General features: G+C 39.9%; 1 protein-coding gene across 2 annotated transcripts in view; it reads right to left on the reverse strand.

Moving 5' to 3' along the window:
• Positions 1-16,238, reverse strand: part of LOC117304457 (general transcription factor 3C polypeptide 1-like) — a 42,208-nt gene that overhangs the window by 10,501 nt on the left and 15,469 nt on the right. For both annotated transcript variants that reach the window (XM_033788931.1, XM_033788941.1), the window contains 14 exons: positions 15,897-16,032; positions 14,510-15,258; positions 13,131-13,322; positions 11,923-12,097; positions 10,494-10,653; positions 9,894-10,054; positions 8,352-8,626; positions 7,197-7,301; positions 5,982-6,104; positions 4,967-5,067; positions 4,172-4,334; positions 3,338-3,469; positions 2,476-2,626; positions 1,447-1,526 (listed from right to left, as the gene is read on the reverse strand). In XM_033788931.1, coding sequence (XP_033644822.1) covers positions 1,447-1,526; positions 2,476-2,626; positions 3,338-3,469; positions 4,172-4,334; positions 4,967-5,067; positions 5,982-6,104; positions 7,197-7,301; positions 8,352-8,626; positions 9,894-10,054; positions 10,494-10,653; positions 11,923-12,097; positions 13,131-13,322; positions 14,510-15,258; positions 15,897-16,032 — 2,703 coding nt within the window. The remainder of the gene's footprint in view (positions 1-1,446; positions 1,527-2,475; positions 2,627-3,337; positions 3,470-4,171; positions 4,335-4,966; positions 5,068-5,981; positions 6,105-7,196; positions 7,302-8,351; positions 8,627-9,893; positions 10,055-10,493; positions 10,654-11,922; positions 12,098-13,130; positions 13,323-14,509; positions 15,259-15,896; positions 16,033-16,238) is intronic.

The following is a 16,238-nucleotide window of genomic DNA, read 5'->3' on the forward strand; positions in this document are numbered from 1 at the left end:
AGATTTTATGAATGGAACTATCACCGGCCAATCAACAACGGCCAATCATCAAACGGCCAATCACCGCATGCGTGAACACATAGGGGCCGTGCTTGTTTGCGGTCCCCGTGTGGCGATGTGCAGTGACAGGCGGGCGGCACATCACTCAGTCTTGTATAGTTGGCCGCAATGTGGAGTTGCGTCGTAATTAAAGTGGAAATGTATTAAAGTTTACACTATTGATCGTAATTGAAATGATCTATTATAGGATAGCATTCTTTTTTTTTTTTTTTTGGGGGGTTGGCCGGTGTTTCTACCTCCCTTTTATTAGGGACTTTTCGTTTTCGACGACGGATGGTTCTGCGACGGTAAAGATGACATTTGGCATCATCTGCGCATGCGTCGGCTTTGAGGACGGTCGTCCCTCAATTTCTACGACAGTACTTGGGATGAATCTTCGTTGTGCTGAAAACGACAACGTTTAGCTGAACAACCGTCGCAGAACCATCCGTCGTCGAAAACGAAAAGTCCCTATTGTAGTCCCACAACGAGGATCCACACAACAGATTATTGCAACGACGGACGGGCGGACGGACGTAGCGTGTGTGTATGCAGTAATGTATCATGCAGCGTGCACATTAAGCACATGTACACACATGCAAGTTCGTAAAGCTAGCAATCTGTTAATTGCGCTGCTCAATCTCGAGATTGCACAACAGATGTTGGCTGCACCGTACTGAGCGATGTTCGCTGACGGGTTGCGCTACGCCCTCGCATTTGCGCCGCCTGGAAATAAAATTCCCAATGTTACTGGACTCAACAATCAGGGCAGTTTGGAAACGTTTTGTTTGATCCCCCGGAGCGGCATAGCTCTTTGCGTACGTCCATTCACCATTCTGCTGTTGCGGTGTGCGTGGTTGAGCTGAAGAAACCGCTGGCTGACACGAGTGTAGCGGATGTCTGACGTCAGTATATAAAGATCGTGGGAAAAATAGACAGGGGACGAGTCTATTTCGCCGAGACACGAGTATAGCTTGAATGTCTGACGCCAGCATGTAGAGATCGCTAGGATAAATAGACGGGCACCAGTCTAGTCTAACCCGAATTGCGCTGAGCGGGGGGAGCTAGCTAGCTGAGGGCGGCTGTTAAACGTTTTACAAAGGAAACATGGAATACAATTGTGGTGGGATTTTCAACAGGTTTTCATCACACAGGCAGGTTTTTGTTCTCGTTTAAGAAAAAAAAAACATTATTTAGAACATTTTACAAACGATCTTTCTTTTTAAAAATGCCGTTTTTCTCTTAAATATTTATACGTCGGCTTACAAGCCGCCCGGAGAATAAACCGCAGGAGTTCAAAAAAATGTCAAAATCAACATATAAACCGCGGTTTATAATCCGAAAATTACGGTACTGTAATTTGACAACATTTCAAAGAAATTAAGAAAGACTTGTGGTATTGCTTACCTTATCCTCAGCAAGAAGAATAAGTTGACATGCGCATGCTCCAGGACTAACAACAGGAAATTGAACACCTTCAGCCTCCTCTGAAACATTAATCCAAATAAATAAAAAGAAACGCATTTCAATGAATCCTATCGCTTAGTTATAAATTAATTATCATCTATTTTTGTCCATACAAGAGAATAAGAATAAAGTGCTTTACACACATGGGCAATAATATTCTAATATTATAATATTCTTTTCCCCCGATGCAAGTTGGACATCTATTAAATCCTGTGAAACACAGGATTTGAACTGCCTCATGCTACCGTGCATTCTCAGTGGTCTAGTGGTAAGACACCTGCTCTAGAATGGCAAAGGTTGTGGGTTTTGAACACCACCAGAGTAATATGCTTGTGGATTTTATTCACAAGAATCAGGGAAGTACGGAGTATACAGTGCTTAACACACATCGATGTATCGGTGAAACCAAATAACATGAATTGTAACATACACAACTTTTTGCCCCTCAACAATGAGATGCATAAAACCTAATAATCAGGCATGCACTGCCCGTTGAAAAAAAAAAAGGAAAATTTTCAAAGGCACAATGCTAATTTGTTTTTTTGTTTTTTTTTCACGTTTAAAAAAAACCCCCCAAAACGCGGAATTCTGCGGAAACGCGGAAGAGTCGCATGCCTGAATAATAATGAGTTCTTATATTTACAGTGTGGCGCATTTTACAATAACCGTATCAATGCACTTTACATTAAGTGCCCTGGTCACTGGGCGCATCACATTCTTTCAATTCTTTTATGGCATTCCATAGGCTTTTTTATACACAATATCAACCTCTACCCTTGCAGGTACGTGTTTATACTCCTGGGTAAGTGAAGCGTCTTGCTCAAGGACAAAAGTGTATGACCATGATTTGAACCCACACTCCGATGTGTTCACCACCAGAACTTGAATTTGATGATCTAAAACACTTAGCCACGACAACCTACTCAATCAAAAATTCAGTGAATTCTGTCGATTCTAAGGTGAATTTACCGGCTTGTTTGATCGCCTTCAGGCAAGTGAGAGCTTCATCGGGTACCTCCAGAGAGATTTCTGATCGGAAGTGTTTGATGTAGGTGTTAGAAAGCTGGTAGGACATTGGAACACTGGGTGCAATCCTCTTTTGTTTAACGGCACCTTCTCGCTGTGAAAATAACACGGATATTATAAAAAACATGAAAATGTAAAAATTGTTTTGGGTTGGACAAAGGAAGTTGATAAGAGCAGGACTTGAGTCAGGGACTTGGACCTCATTAACGTGCCGGCGCTCTACCGACTTAGCTATCCCGCCCTATTTTGGCAGTCTCCATATTTTGTTAATATCTTTGTTCAGGGGAGACTGTCAGAAACCAGCGAAATGTCCTCATGACTAATTACTTGATACTTAGGGCACATCCCTAAAGGTGATCCCGATGCTGCCACTTCCAAATTTGTTTGGTAAGTGTGGGTGGGATCCCTGGTTGTTACGACAGATACAGGATGAATGGCTTCTGACTGGCACCCACGGCAGTTTCCCTTGTGGTTACAGGATTGCTTAAGAAAAGGAGTATTTAAATCTTTACCCAGCATTTTGTTGCGTCAGTGCAACAAGTTCGCATTTCATGTCACCTTTTTCAATGAAATTGAGTTAGAATATACAATGATGCTTCATTTTTGTATGAACAACCAGTAAAAGTTTGTTAAAAAAAAAAAAAAAAATTACGTCATAATTTTTGTACAGGTTCCGAGCGATAAAGCCATATCTCATATGACCTTGTGGCACAGAGAATTATGAGGTAATTCCCCAACAAGCAACAAGGTTGTATTATTTTGTATGCACTTAACAAGAACAACATTAAATAAAAGGTTGACTTACAGATCGAGAGATAACACCCTTTAAGCGACAGAACAGAAAAACATCATGAAGAATACTGGCATCATATTGCTCATACAACTTGTATGAAAGCTTGGCATCATAGTCACTGGCACTCTGGGACATCAAGGAACTCTGAAATCAAAAAGGAGTTGTACCACATCTAAAAAGGGATTCACTAAGATCAGGGCCCAGTTTCATAAAGCACAGAACAGTATTACTTCGCAGAAACAGGTTACCAGCCAAAATTACATGAAGCTTACAATGTGACTGGTGCCATATTCAATTTTTGCTCAGCGAAGAAATTTGTCAAGCGGTATTTTCTGAATATTAATTTTGAGTTTTTTTCCAATATACACTGATGTGTGTTAGCACTGAGTTCTGTGAAAAAAATCATAAGCACATTACTCAGGTGGGATTTGAACCCACGACTCTTGCAATTCTAGAGCAGTGTCACACAAACTAGACCACTGAGATTGCCAGGTAACTGCTTAACAGCTTTCTGAAATTGTGCCCCAGGCTTGATTTCATAAAGAGATAAGATTGATCTTAAGAGCCAAGCAAAGTGTGATTTCACAATACAAATCACCATGGTGATGCTGACGACTCATCTGAAAGGCACTCACACATTTGTAATTACTAAAACAAATTGTAAAAAACCTTACTTGGTGACATGTAACAGAGAGCTGTTGATAGCATAACAAATTTGAGAAACAACCCCCTCCGAATATTGTTTGTTAAAGCGACTTGAGCATCACTGAGTGACGGATATGCGAGCTATATAAGAAGCCACTATTATTATTATTATGACTTGCTTAAAGATCGATGAATGCTCACCAGAACAATGGTGTGTAAAGCAAGTCTCTTTAGGTCTGCTTCATTCTCAACATTGAAGAAAATCTTATACGCCTTTTCAGTCCTTGCGATCGGTTCCACATTGTAGTTTCTATGGAGACTGGTGATGTCATCAGGTAGGGTGCCCACCTGACCATCTCGATGTCTGAGGATTCAAATAAATTATGGTGAAAGGTGTTAAAACATGAAAACAAATATATGAATATTCAGTTTCTACCCAATCTGATTTGGTGTGTTTTATAGCTACTTGGCGGCGTGTGGTAGACAATTGAAAATTTCATAACTATTTTAAAAATCAATAATAAATTCCACAGAAACACACAGATCTAGTTCTCATGACTGTGGGGATTCCCTGAGCTAACCGGAACCAAATTCAGATGGTCAATAAGCCAGAGATTCCTTAAAACACAACAAAATAGATTACCCAAGATTTACACATGAGTGTATCTGCAAATTTGTACTAGTAATAAATGGTGTAACCGTATGACATCAAGTACTTACACAATTTTATACACAATAATGATAACGATAATAAAACAGCTTTTTTAAAGCACACTTAACCCCACAAGGATCCCGGTGCGCTTTACAGAGGTTACAAATTTAAGCAAGTTAAGAAAAATACAGAACAGTTTGAGATAAACAGATTAAGAATGCTAATAAATGTCCAATAACAATGATGAACAATTTAAGCAAGTTGAACATGCTTGTGCCCACAAGTTTACTAGTAAGTTACTAATTCTGTTTCTTGTTATAAAGACGGAGAGCTAGCACACCTACCTAAATTTTTCTTGAAGTTTATCGATAAGGTCTTCGTAGATTTTGGTGTAGAATTCTGGAGGGTGGGTGCCGGTCATGGATGGAATACTGCTCATTAGATCCTGTGAGATACACATATGTGATATTTAGCCCCTATGTACATGTAAGTCTTCTCAACTTAACCCAGGTCAAAATTCCAGTTGAACCTGTAACTAGTTGAAAACCAGTTGATAAACTAGTGAAACACAGTTAAAACCAATTGGTTTAATATGGAAAAAATACAAACCAACTGGTTTATAATTTAAACCTGTTTGAACACACTTAAACTTAGTCCAAACCAGTTGGTTAATATGGAAAATGGATGAGTTAGGTTACTATCCAGTTGAACCAGTTAACCCCCAGTTAACTGGGTTCAACAGGACTTTCCATCTGTGCTGATTTACACAGATACAGAGTCCTAGATATAAGGGTCGATTTCAACGATGGTCCATTTCTAGAGTTTCATAAATAACTTCTTACCAGCATGAAGCTACAAATCTCACTGCATTAACATTCTATGGCCACATAAATTTCTTGGTGATGGTTTTGGTCATTTAATATTCCTTATAAATCCATCATTTTCATGCAATGATGAACATTTCTGCAAACTTTGTTCATTACTCAAACCTGTACTGCAAATCACTGCAGTACACACTCAATTTAAATGAATAGAAAACATTAATGTTGAGAACTGAATTATTTCACAAAAAGGATGGATTTACCTAAACAAATGTATGCTGCCATGGAGTGTCAATCCGGTGAGATTAGTAGCTTCTTCCAGGTAAGATTTAAATTGTGGTGATAAAAACCTTTTCAACACCAGAAACGGACCCTCATATTCAGAGGGCCATGTAGTATGCACTGACAACGATATAAAACTAAGGTACCAAAACTTCAACCATATTCTGTTTCAAATTATTACAGTGGGTAGGCTGTACCCAAACCCACAGACAAGATATGGTGATCATGTAAGTTTTTGCGAATGAGTATTAATTACCGTGTCTTCTGCACATTCACCGAGACAAACAGCGAAATTGGTTTTGAACTTGCCGCCCTTGAGGAGTCTGATGGAGCGTTTAGCGATAGCCTTCGCATCCTTGTTCCTCAAATCAACAGAGCTCTGTAAAAGATAAACAAATATTGACTAAAAAACAGCAATCACAAAATACAATCAAATTAAGGGCACTGGACATAACTGGTAATTAAGAAAGACCAGTATACTCTCACTTGGTGTAGCCCAACATAATGTACAAAAAAACAAGTCGGTCATTTGGTCATTGAAGTTGCAAGACAATATTGAAAGAAAAACCAGTAAACCTCCCTGTTGCACAAGTTTGTGTGCTTTCAGATGCCTAATAAAAGACTTCTTTGATTAAGAAACTACATCTTTCTCAAAAAAACTATGTAACATCCGAGGGAGCTGTTTCTCACAATTTTGTATATTAACAATTATTTTGAGTAATTCCAAATAATGTCCAGTGCCGCTAAAGAGGGGCTCCAAGGTCAAATTCAGTTTTGTGATTCATCCATTTTCCAATAGATAGACTCCTCATGAAAGTGGGGAAAAGAACTACAAGTCTCTAGCATCTCTAATTTTGCATCAGAGAAAGAATTTGTCTTTTAATTACAATAATTAAGTAGTAGTCCTAGCCAACTTTCTTAGTAGTTAAAAAAGCAGGACAGTTCTTTTCAGAACCGAGAGCTCTCCCAAATTTCAAAAATCAACTCTGCGGTAGTACAATATAAAACAAGACAGTCCTCTAAAAGCACAAAATCTACCTGGTAAGTAGATACACCCATACGTATTAAAGGAACATTACAGAATTGGTTGTAGCTAACAAAACAGTTGCTGGCAGTGTAAGCACTGTATGTAATATATATTAACTGACAAACCTGTAGAAGTTTCAGATCGATAGGCCATCTGGGTCAGGAGAAAATAGTGAAAACCCGCATACACATTTACTTTTTATTTATTTCTCATCAAATATGACATTTCAGGCAGAAATATTTCAAGGGATGTTTTCTACTATCATCATCATTAGACCAGGTAAGTTGTAAATCTGTGATCTTCACGATTTATGTTCTTACCAATTCTGTAATGTTCCTTTCAGTTTTTATTTTAAGATCTTTAATTGTTGATGTAATTACCGAAGGTTTACCTAAATTTATGGAAAAAATAAGACAAATTCGTAAGAGTGTTTTTTATACTCACAGGCACTTTCTTAGAGAAGACGTGATGCACGGTTTCCCAGGTGATGACCGTCAGGTAATCTAACTTCTTCATCAGGATGGTTGAAGCAACTCTGCAGAGCAGAAGCTGAAAACAAAATTTGCGAAAAAGACGGATTCATTTTAATTTCTTTAAAAGTAATATATCACCTTGTTTCTTCATTATTTGTTGCGTGTCGTTGTCGTGGCAAGTCATGGCTGAGCAGTATACTGCATAGGAGTCAAGCTCTATTGACTAATCGTCAGAGAGTGAGTTGGATTCACCATCACGACTCTTGTGTTATTTCAGCAAGGCATTAAATCATTATTGCTTCTCTTAACTAGACCACTTTAAACCAGGTGTATAAATGGGAACCTGAGAGGGCTGGGACCGTGTTGTGTTGCAATATATCCTTCATGCCCTTAGCGCCGTGTTGTGTTGCAATATATCCTTCATGCCCTTAGCGCCAATTTAAACAACTTTGGGGGTGGTATGCTCCCGAGGGAGTTGAGAAAGCTTGAGGAATGGTCTATGTGTGCCTAAGTACTGGGATAATGTTGTAAAGCACCTTAGTCATGGCGTCGTCACATATCTTAAAATAAGAACCAAGCATTATCATAAAAACTAACTTGAGGTCAGTGAGTTAAGGGCAGTCAGATTGGATCAGTGGTTTCTTTCTATGCCTTTCACCTTTCTGGACCTCGGTTTGAGTACAGACCAGAGAATTGCATGTTGATTGCTATTTTCAGTCCCTACCCGACTGCGAAGGTTTTAGCCTCAGGGGTTTTTCAGTCAAATTTCTTCAATCAATCAAAGGTCATTAATAGAGCGCCAAAATCAGCAGTTTATTCTAAGGCGCTGAGGCACAGTTGAACGGTTAGTAAGCCTGTTGGAACAGGTGAGCTTTAAGGAGTGTCTTGAATCAGCTGGCACATCTGATCTGCATTGGAAGCTTATTCCAAATTTTAGGGCCAATTCTAAAGAATGATCTCTCTGCAAAAATTAGATAGCAAGTATTTTTTTCTTCTCTACAAATAGTTGGTGTGATGTTTCCGTTAGGATTCTTTACCAACTTTATAATTCAGATTGAGATTCACAGTGTGCTTGACTGCTAAGCCACGACACACCAGAATCATTGCATCCGAACCCAAACCTTACCAAACTATCCTCTTCTGGAGCCCAGTTGAATGTCGCCCTCGTTGTCAAGCCCACCGCTTTCTTATGCTCAGTCTGCAGTCTCCTCTCTTTCTTCTTCTGTTGCTTTTCTTCTCTGGCCTTCACGCGTTCCTCCTGCCGCTTCCGTTTTGCTTTTTTCTCCTCTGACTCTTCCACGGGGACCCTCTTGCGCTTGCGACCTTTTCCACCGGCTGTTTCTGCCTTGTGCTCATTTACATCAACTAGTTTGGTGTTCACAACAACATTTTCTTTAGCCCCTGTGAGGGAGGAGGGGGCATCGAAAATTATCAGTTTTTGAAATATTAATTTTGATATCAATTATTTAACCAAACCCAACCTCAATTTACGGTTTAAAAGCTTTCAAATATTTTCATTGCGGCAGACACCCTAATTTTGGGGGAATTTGTTTTTTAAACTTTGTTTATCATCCTGAATGGCTGTTAAAGGCAGTGGACACTATTGGTAATTGTCAAAGACTAGCCTTCACAGTTGGTGTATCTCAACTGCGAGATAATGAAAGAAAAACAACCCTTGCAACACAAAGTTGTGTGCATTTAGATGATTGATTTCGAGACCTCAAGTTGTAAACTTGAGGTCTCGAAATCAAACTCGTGGAAAATTACTTCTTTCTCGAAAACTATGGCACTTCAGAGGGAGCGGTTTCTCACAATGTTTTATACCATCAACCTCTCCCCATTACTCGTCACCAAGAAAGATTTTATGCCAATAATTATTTTGAGTAATTACGTGTGAATGTTTATGTTAATATTCACCTAAATCATCTTGATCCTAAATGAAAATCTTATGGAACATATCCTCCTATACACTTGGCATATGTTTTTTAAGTGGAACTCTTTTTTGCTAAGCAAGACTTTCTCAAGTTTGAACAGCAATATTTTTGTTTATTAGGGGTTCAGGGTTTATTCTGTTGATTTGTTGGGTGTCGTGGCTCTCAAGCTCTGGTGTTTCTGTTCAACAGAGTGTGGGTTCGAATCCCGGTCATGACACTTGTGTCCTTGAGCAAGACACATAACCATAAGCTTCTCTCTACCCAGGGGGTAAATGGGTACATGCGAGAGCAAATAAGATTCTTGTAATTGATTTAGCTTAGTGCGCAACATATTTGGCAGCATGGGCTGTATACTCCCCATGGAGCTGAGATGGTTTAAGGAGTGAATTAAGGCCCAGTGACCAGGCAATAATGTGGAAGCCCTTAGAGATGCCTTCGGGTGTATAAAGCGCTGTATACAAAACTGACTATTGTTATTATTATTAGCCATAATGAGGTCAGCCGATAGACCCCTTGCATACGACGCCATAAGCTCAAACACCGCAATGGAGTTCAAAGGAAGATTTGTAACTGGCTAACAGTTGAACATGGTGCGTACACACTAGCATGTTTCCCTTGTTTGGCCTCAACGATGGCAGCCTATATGCAAGAGGCCGATAGATAAGAGGCTGTGCAAGTCTCACGCTGACCTCAAACTTCTGAGACTTTGTTGGTCCCAACCATATTGTAGTTACCTGGCTTGACACTGAGCAGAACTGTTTTGCTTTGCAGTGGATGAAGCCTCTGGAGTCTCTGGAGCCGTTTGTTCTGTGGTTCCTCAAAGCGATTCACTAAGCCCCCCTTGACCATACGGTTTAGATCTAATGTGGAATGCGTCCAGTTCCTCTTAAGGTGACTATCGGTGGGAAAAAAATGACAAGATAAGAAAATTTGCAGTGTCGAAGATAAGTAAAAACTAGATATGTGATTCTAATGTAACAAACACTGGGGGTTTCGGCCGTTGGACCAAAACATAGAAAATGAAAGAGATGGGGAGAAGGCGCTATTCAAGTCTACTGTTGAAAATTATTGACAGTGGTCGGCTGGTCAAATATTATCACAAGAGGGCACTAAAAAAGTTAAACGTTGTAAATGGCAGTCCTCAATTGCCACAAAATTGAAACGTCTCTAGTACAGGGTAATCATGAAAGCACTAAAAAAAACGCATAAATCTCTTCTCGACATATAAAAATGGATAAGCCGTCCTGCGTATTTGTCAATTACCAGCTAAATGAATTGATGAAATTTGACCAAATACTTTTTTTTCAATATCTTCGAGACCACATTCCTCTTACCTATAGAAACTTGAATCCAATCCAGCAGCTCCCCGGCCATCCCCAGGTATCCGACCGTCGTCAATGACCTTATCTTTGTGACTGTCCAGTTTCCTTGGCAACGCTAACAGCCGCACTTTAAGGCTCAACTCACTAAGTGGTAAATTCAGTCGTGCTGTTCCTAAAAGCCACAGAAAAACAAAAGGCTCAAAACTTTAGATGTTTTTTGCTGCAGATTGTTCACCATATTGCGATGATACATGTATGTAGACCAAAATAATTCCACTACAGACTTTTCATCTTAGTTGCACCCGTACACCGATGTGTTTTATTTCTGTATACTTTCTGTACACCAATGTGTGTTATTTCTGCGGTGTTTTCCCGCTTTCTGTGAACTAATCACAGGCATAATCCTCAGGTGGGATTCGAGCCCCACAACGTTTGCACTTCCAGAGCAGTGTCTTACCAACTAGACCACTGAGATTGCCCAGTACCTTAAAGGCAGTGGACACTATTGGTAATTGTCAAAGACTAGCCTTCACAGTTGGTGTATCTCAACATATGCATAAAATAACAAACCTGTGAAAATTTGAGCTCAATCGGTCATCAAAGTTGCGAGATAATAATGAAAGAAGAAAACACCCTTGTCACACAAAGTTGTGTGCGTTTAGATGGTTGATTTCGAGACCTCAAGTTCTAAACTTGAGGTCTCGAAATCAAATTCGTGGAAAATTACTTCTTTCTCCAAAACTATGGCACTTCAGAGTGAGCTGTTTCTCATAATGTTTTATACCACCAACCTCTCCCCACTACTTGTCACCAAGAAAGGTTTTATGCTAATAATTATTTTGAGTAATTACCAATAGTGTCCACTGCCTTTAAGATTAAACAGAAGTGACATTTGCGTCGGGCATGTCAAGGGATAAAGAATATTAATTTTGGTTTTACCCTTACACCAATGTGTGTTAGCACTGTATACTCAGTGCTTTCAATCTTTCTGTGAATAATAAATAATAATAATAGTAGGAATTTGTAATGCGCCAAATCAATCTTTACATATGTTCAATGCGCAGCAGAGACAATGTAAACACAACAATACATGTACATATCCAGTGAATGCTAAACAAACAATAATAATAACACCATTTAAAAACAACAACAATGGGAAGAAATCAGAACCAGTTAGGGAAACCACGACCAGACCTGCAGCATTGAGCCAAAGAAAGTCCCGCCAAAGCCAGTCTCTCTAAGACAAGAACGTGCAGGCCAAGCCGAGCGATACCGGACACACAAGCAAATCACAAGCAAATTACTCAGAGTGTTAATTTTGGTTTTACCCTTACAGCGATGCATGTAACCAATACTTTGATTTAACATATATTCACTTTCCAGTAAAGTTTACAATGTCTATTATCAGTGTTTAGCAGCATTTCTGTTCAATCTTACTTACCGAGCGGCGTGTCTGAACAAATCACCTTCAGTTCAAACCAAAACTTCTCCACATCATGGAGTGTTCTGAAGTGATGTTTGTGGACGGGATAGGGTTTGTCAGAAACAGCGTTTCCACCTGGTTCACTGGATGAGGTGTCCACGATGGTGGCATTGCGACAGATGTAGGAAAACAACTGGGGAGAAACAAAGATCATATTGAACTTTAATAATAATAATAATAATAATAATATCAAAGTCTTTAAAGGGCACATCTTCCAAAAAGGTACTCAAGGCACTTCTAGTATATACATTTTTTCAGACTGATTATTGAAGTAATGAATTCTGAGACCCAATGTGTATAACCTAATATTAGGGATAACAAGGTGCTACAGTGCGTTAGCAGCCACCGCCAAGATACCGAGCGAACGCCTTTCACTTACCTCTTCGCTTTAACCCCTCTATTGTTTGACCTTTCAATATCATCTATTGATGGGGGGGGGGGGGGGTTGGGTCATTTTCAAGCAAGTTTGCCACAAACAAGTCTAAAAGCCACTCTTGGTATGAGGCTCAAAAAAGAAGAATAAATTTAAAGATGACAATAATTCAGGGGAGTTGAAGATAAGAATTGGTATTCCTCTTTGAACAGTCTAGATTGTAAGATGGAAGAAAACATGCACCAGGCAAGCAGTTCCAAAGAGATGCAGTACATGGAATAAAGCTGTTGGAACGGCTCTTTGTTCTCCATCTCAGCTAGCAAGAGTTTTACATCTATTCTACATCTCAGCCAGTGTCAGCAAGGCAAAAGTCTGCTTTCACGCTCAAACATTGTTGTAGGAAAAACCAGTTCAGACACACTGGTGACACATTTACCATGAAAATAGCTGGAGAAGAGACAGAGGCTTGCTACAGACCTACGGTGGAAAAGAGGAAGACCGCCAATTTTTGGGTAGATAGCTTAGTTGAAACAGCTCTGGCTTGACAAAATCCAGCCCGAGCGAGAAAATTTGTCTTTTCTCGTTTTCAATACACACAAGACTTGTACAGTCTGTAGTAAGTAAAAGATCTAAATCAGGTCGGGAATTTCGTCTTTGAGAGGGCAAGGCACTTCCACATGAAAATCTTTAAGAAAAAGTAGAAACTTTTGAAAGGGCACCCGCAAGGCCAAGACCAGGGCAACAGAGGTCATGGCCTCTGCGACCTCCGTGTAATTTTAGGCCTGCAACTTACCATTTCTTTGCCCTCGTTTGGATGTGGTGTATAAATGGCCAGTCCCATCGATGCTAGACGATCAACCTCCCTCGCCAGGAAGGCGAGGTACCTCCGGCCCTCAAGGAGGCGACTGCGTATCTTGAGGGGTAAATCTTTGACCAACCACAGGGATTTTACAGGGTCGTTGAGGTAATCCGAGAGTTTGTCAATCTGCGCTGGGACAAAAATAAAAAACCTACTAAGAACTCAAACAAAGACAAACATCCACAGGCTAGACTATGGGCTGTATCTCCAAACCTGGAAAGAATATCAACATGGTAATAAAAGTGGCTGAAATATAGAGCGCATATCCGTCACTCAGTGACGCTCAAGGCACTTTAACATACAATACTTTCCTGCAAGGCATGTGGGACTTGCTTTAAGGACACAGGTGTCACGACTGGAACTCGAACCCACACTTGTTTTGAATTTGCTTCTCTTAACCGCTAAGCCAGAACAAACACCACAAAGAAGGCTGGGACACAATATTATATGATTTGCTTTGGCTCAGTAGACAAGTTCTTATACAATCTTGACCTGATATTTACCTATAAATGTGGAGTAGATTGGGAATCTAGAGACTAAAGTAGTTTAATTGCAAAAATTGTCCTGCTGTCTAATGCCCTAGAAGTCCAACCCTTCCAGTCGCCATAAGATAAGTAAAATGCATTTGCAAAAGTAGTAGTCCCGACTGATTACCAACCTTTTGCTCTGGTACTGTAAAGGCCATACGGTGTGAATGAAAAGATGCCTGGAAAATGAGCTTCGTTCCGACCCCAGTGGGTCTAAGAGAACTCTGTGGTTTTTAAGTAATTGCTGGAGATAACGATTCCTAGAGTTCTCCACAAAAAACGCCTCTCAAATTTTAGTAATTAGCGACTAAGTATTGCACTGATGGGCACATGGCCATTCTGATTCAGAATGGGATAAAAAGATACAGATTAACCTGCATGACCTAGTAGTAGTTAATAAACAGTACAACTCTTTTCAGAAAAAAATAGTCTCCCGAATTACAAAATTTACCTCGCAGCAGTACAATCAAAAGCATGACGAACATGTAGTTCCCAAAGAAAAATTCAACATAGCAAAGAAGACGTACACATGATGTTACCGCAAACAGAATATACATTGATACCTCACCATGCAAAGCCTAAAAAACTACATTTAAGTTATATTTGTGTTTCATGAATCAGCTAACTATTGAGAGCTCAAACTGGCAAAGCATATTGTTTTGGTTTGATCCTATCACAGATTTGTAATAAGCACTATGCAATTAGTGCTTTATAAGTCCCTGGTATACAATAGGTGATATTTCTTTTGCATGAATACACTCACACATAAGTCGTTTTAAATCTTACCATATATCTCAATGGAACACACTTGCAGAATATGCCCACAGGCATCGACAGAACCACATCCCCAAGAATGCACCAGCCATATTTGATGTCCTGGTATCGAGGTAATGGCTTCACGAATCGTCGCCAGTCCATGACATCGAGAAACACATGGTGCTTTTCGGTGCGCGCAGAGTGGTCGAGGCTCGGAACTGGGGTGACTGAGGGAACATGGCTGGGCTTAGGGTTTGTGGTGGCATCTACGTTTGCTGTTTCGATGCGATCTGAGAGCTCCACAGAAATGAGGTGGTGTTTGTGAGTCGTGTTCAAGGGGGCATCAGTGCTTGTTGATTGATCGGATTCCGTCTCCGTTGGTACATTCCCCTGTTGGATTAACTCAAAGAGACTGAGCGCTGTTTGTGATTCCCGTTGTGAAGATGACGTGATCTTTCCCTGGTGTTTGTCCCTGGGAGTAGAACCATCCTCAGGGCATCCTTGAGACTGACTTGCAGGTGATCCAGAACCTCTATCTTCCAGCTTTACCGTCTTCGTTATCATTCCATCAACCACACCATCAGAGCCTCTCTCTGATTGGTTAGTGATTTGTACTGGCTCTACTGGTTGGTTTGTAGGCTGACCAGTCAGGTTGTCTGTACCTTGTCGACTGCTACTCTCCAGATACACTTCATCAAGCTCCGTTTTTACTGGTGTTAGTTGGTCTTCATCAAATTCCTGTTTGATCGTCATGACTTCACTTTGTTTGAATGGGGTTTCTGAAAATGTAATTAACAAATGTAAACCAAAAAAAAAGTAAATTCAAATGTCAAAAGTTTGACACCTTAACATACATATTTTATACCATACCAAATTATCAGCAGAAGTCAAGTGAAGTCACAAGTCAAATTGTTGCAAGTCAAATCAAGTCAAGTCACATAATGTCCAAAAACAAGCCCACTCCCATGATGTTGTGACAGACTTAAAAGCATTCAAAAACCTTTTAAAAGAATACTTAATTCAATCCATGAATTATGCAGCCACCTATCCCTTTGGCAAAATCACACAAAAACATTGGGATCGTTGGCAGCAGCATCGCTGAAGAAGACTTGCTTTTGCAATTGCATTATCGTAAAATCAATGTAATTCAATTCTCAACTGTCAAGTCGTTTTTGCGCAAGTCAAGTCAAGTCAAAATTGATATAATTGGCAACTTGAGTCTGACTCAAGTCCAAGTTAAATGTTCCCATACTTTAAGACACTGTGTCCACCCCCACCCCTCACATACACTTCTCTAATGAGTTTCTGAGATTCAAAGCACCCAATAAATGCAAAGTTTGGTAGAATGAAGTTAAAAAAGACAGACATAGTTTGATTAATGATCCGGATCTGTTAAAAGCAGACACTTGTGTTTTACCTGGCTGAGGAGTCTCAACAGCAGGCTCTTGATTCGCCATGCCATAGACAATGTACCACATGAATGTATGAAACACCTTCAGCTTCTCCATCTTTTGCAAGTGGCCATAGAAGCTCTTTTTCAGAACTAAGCGTCTCTGTCAAAAACGGAGAAAAAGTGGAAAAGAAAATGTTAATGTTATCTGTTTTATTTAAAATTTTGAGACCAATTAAGAACTCACTCTGCAGCAAAGAATTCCCCTCGATCCATTAAAGTAAAATGACAAATTTCCTACCTTCTATTCAGGTGGTAGTTAATAAGCAGGACAGTTCTTTTTAGAATTGAAAAGTCTCCCGAATTCCC

Source organism: Asterias rubens, chromosome 2, assembly GCF_902459465.1.
Source record: "Asterias rubens chromosome 2, eAstRub1.3, whole genome shotgun sequence".
Lineage (NCBI taxonomy): Eukaryota > Metazoa > Echinodermata > Asteroidea > Forcipulatida > Asteriidae > Asterias > Asterias rubens.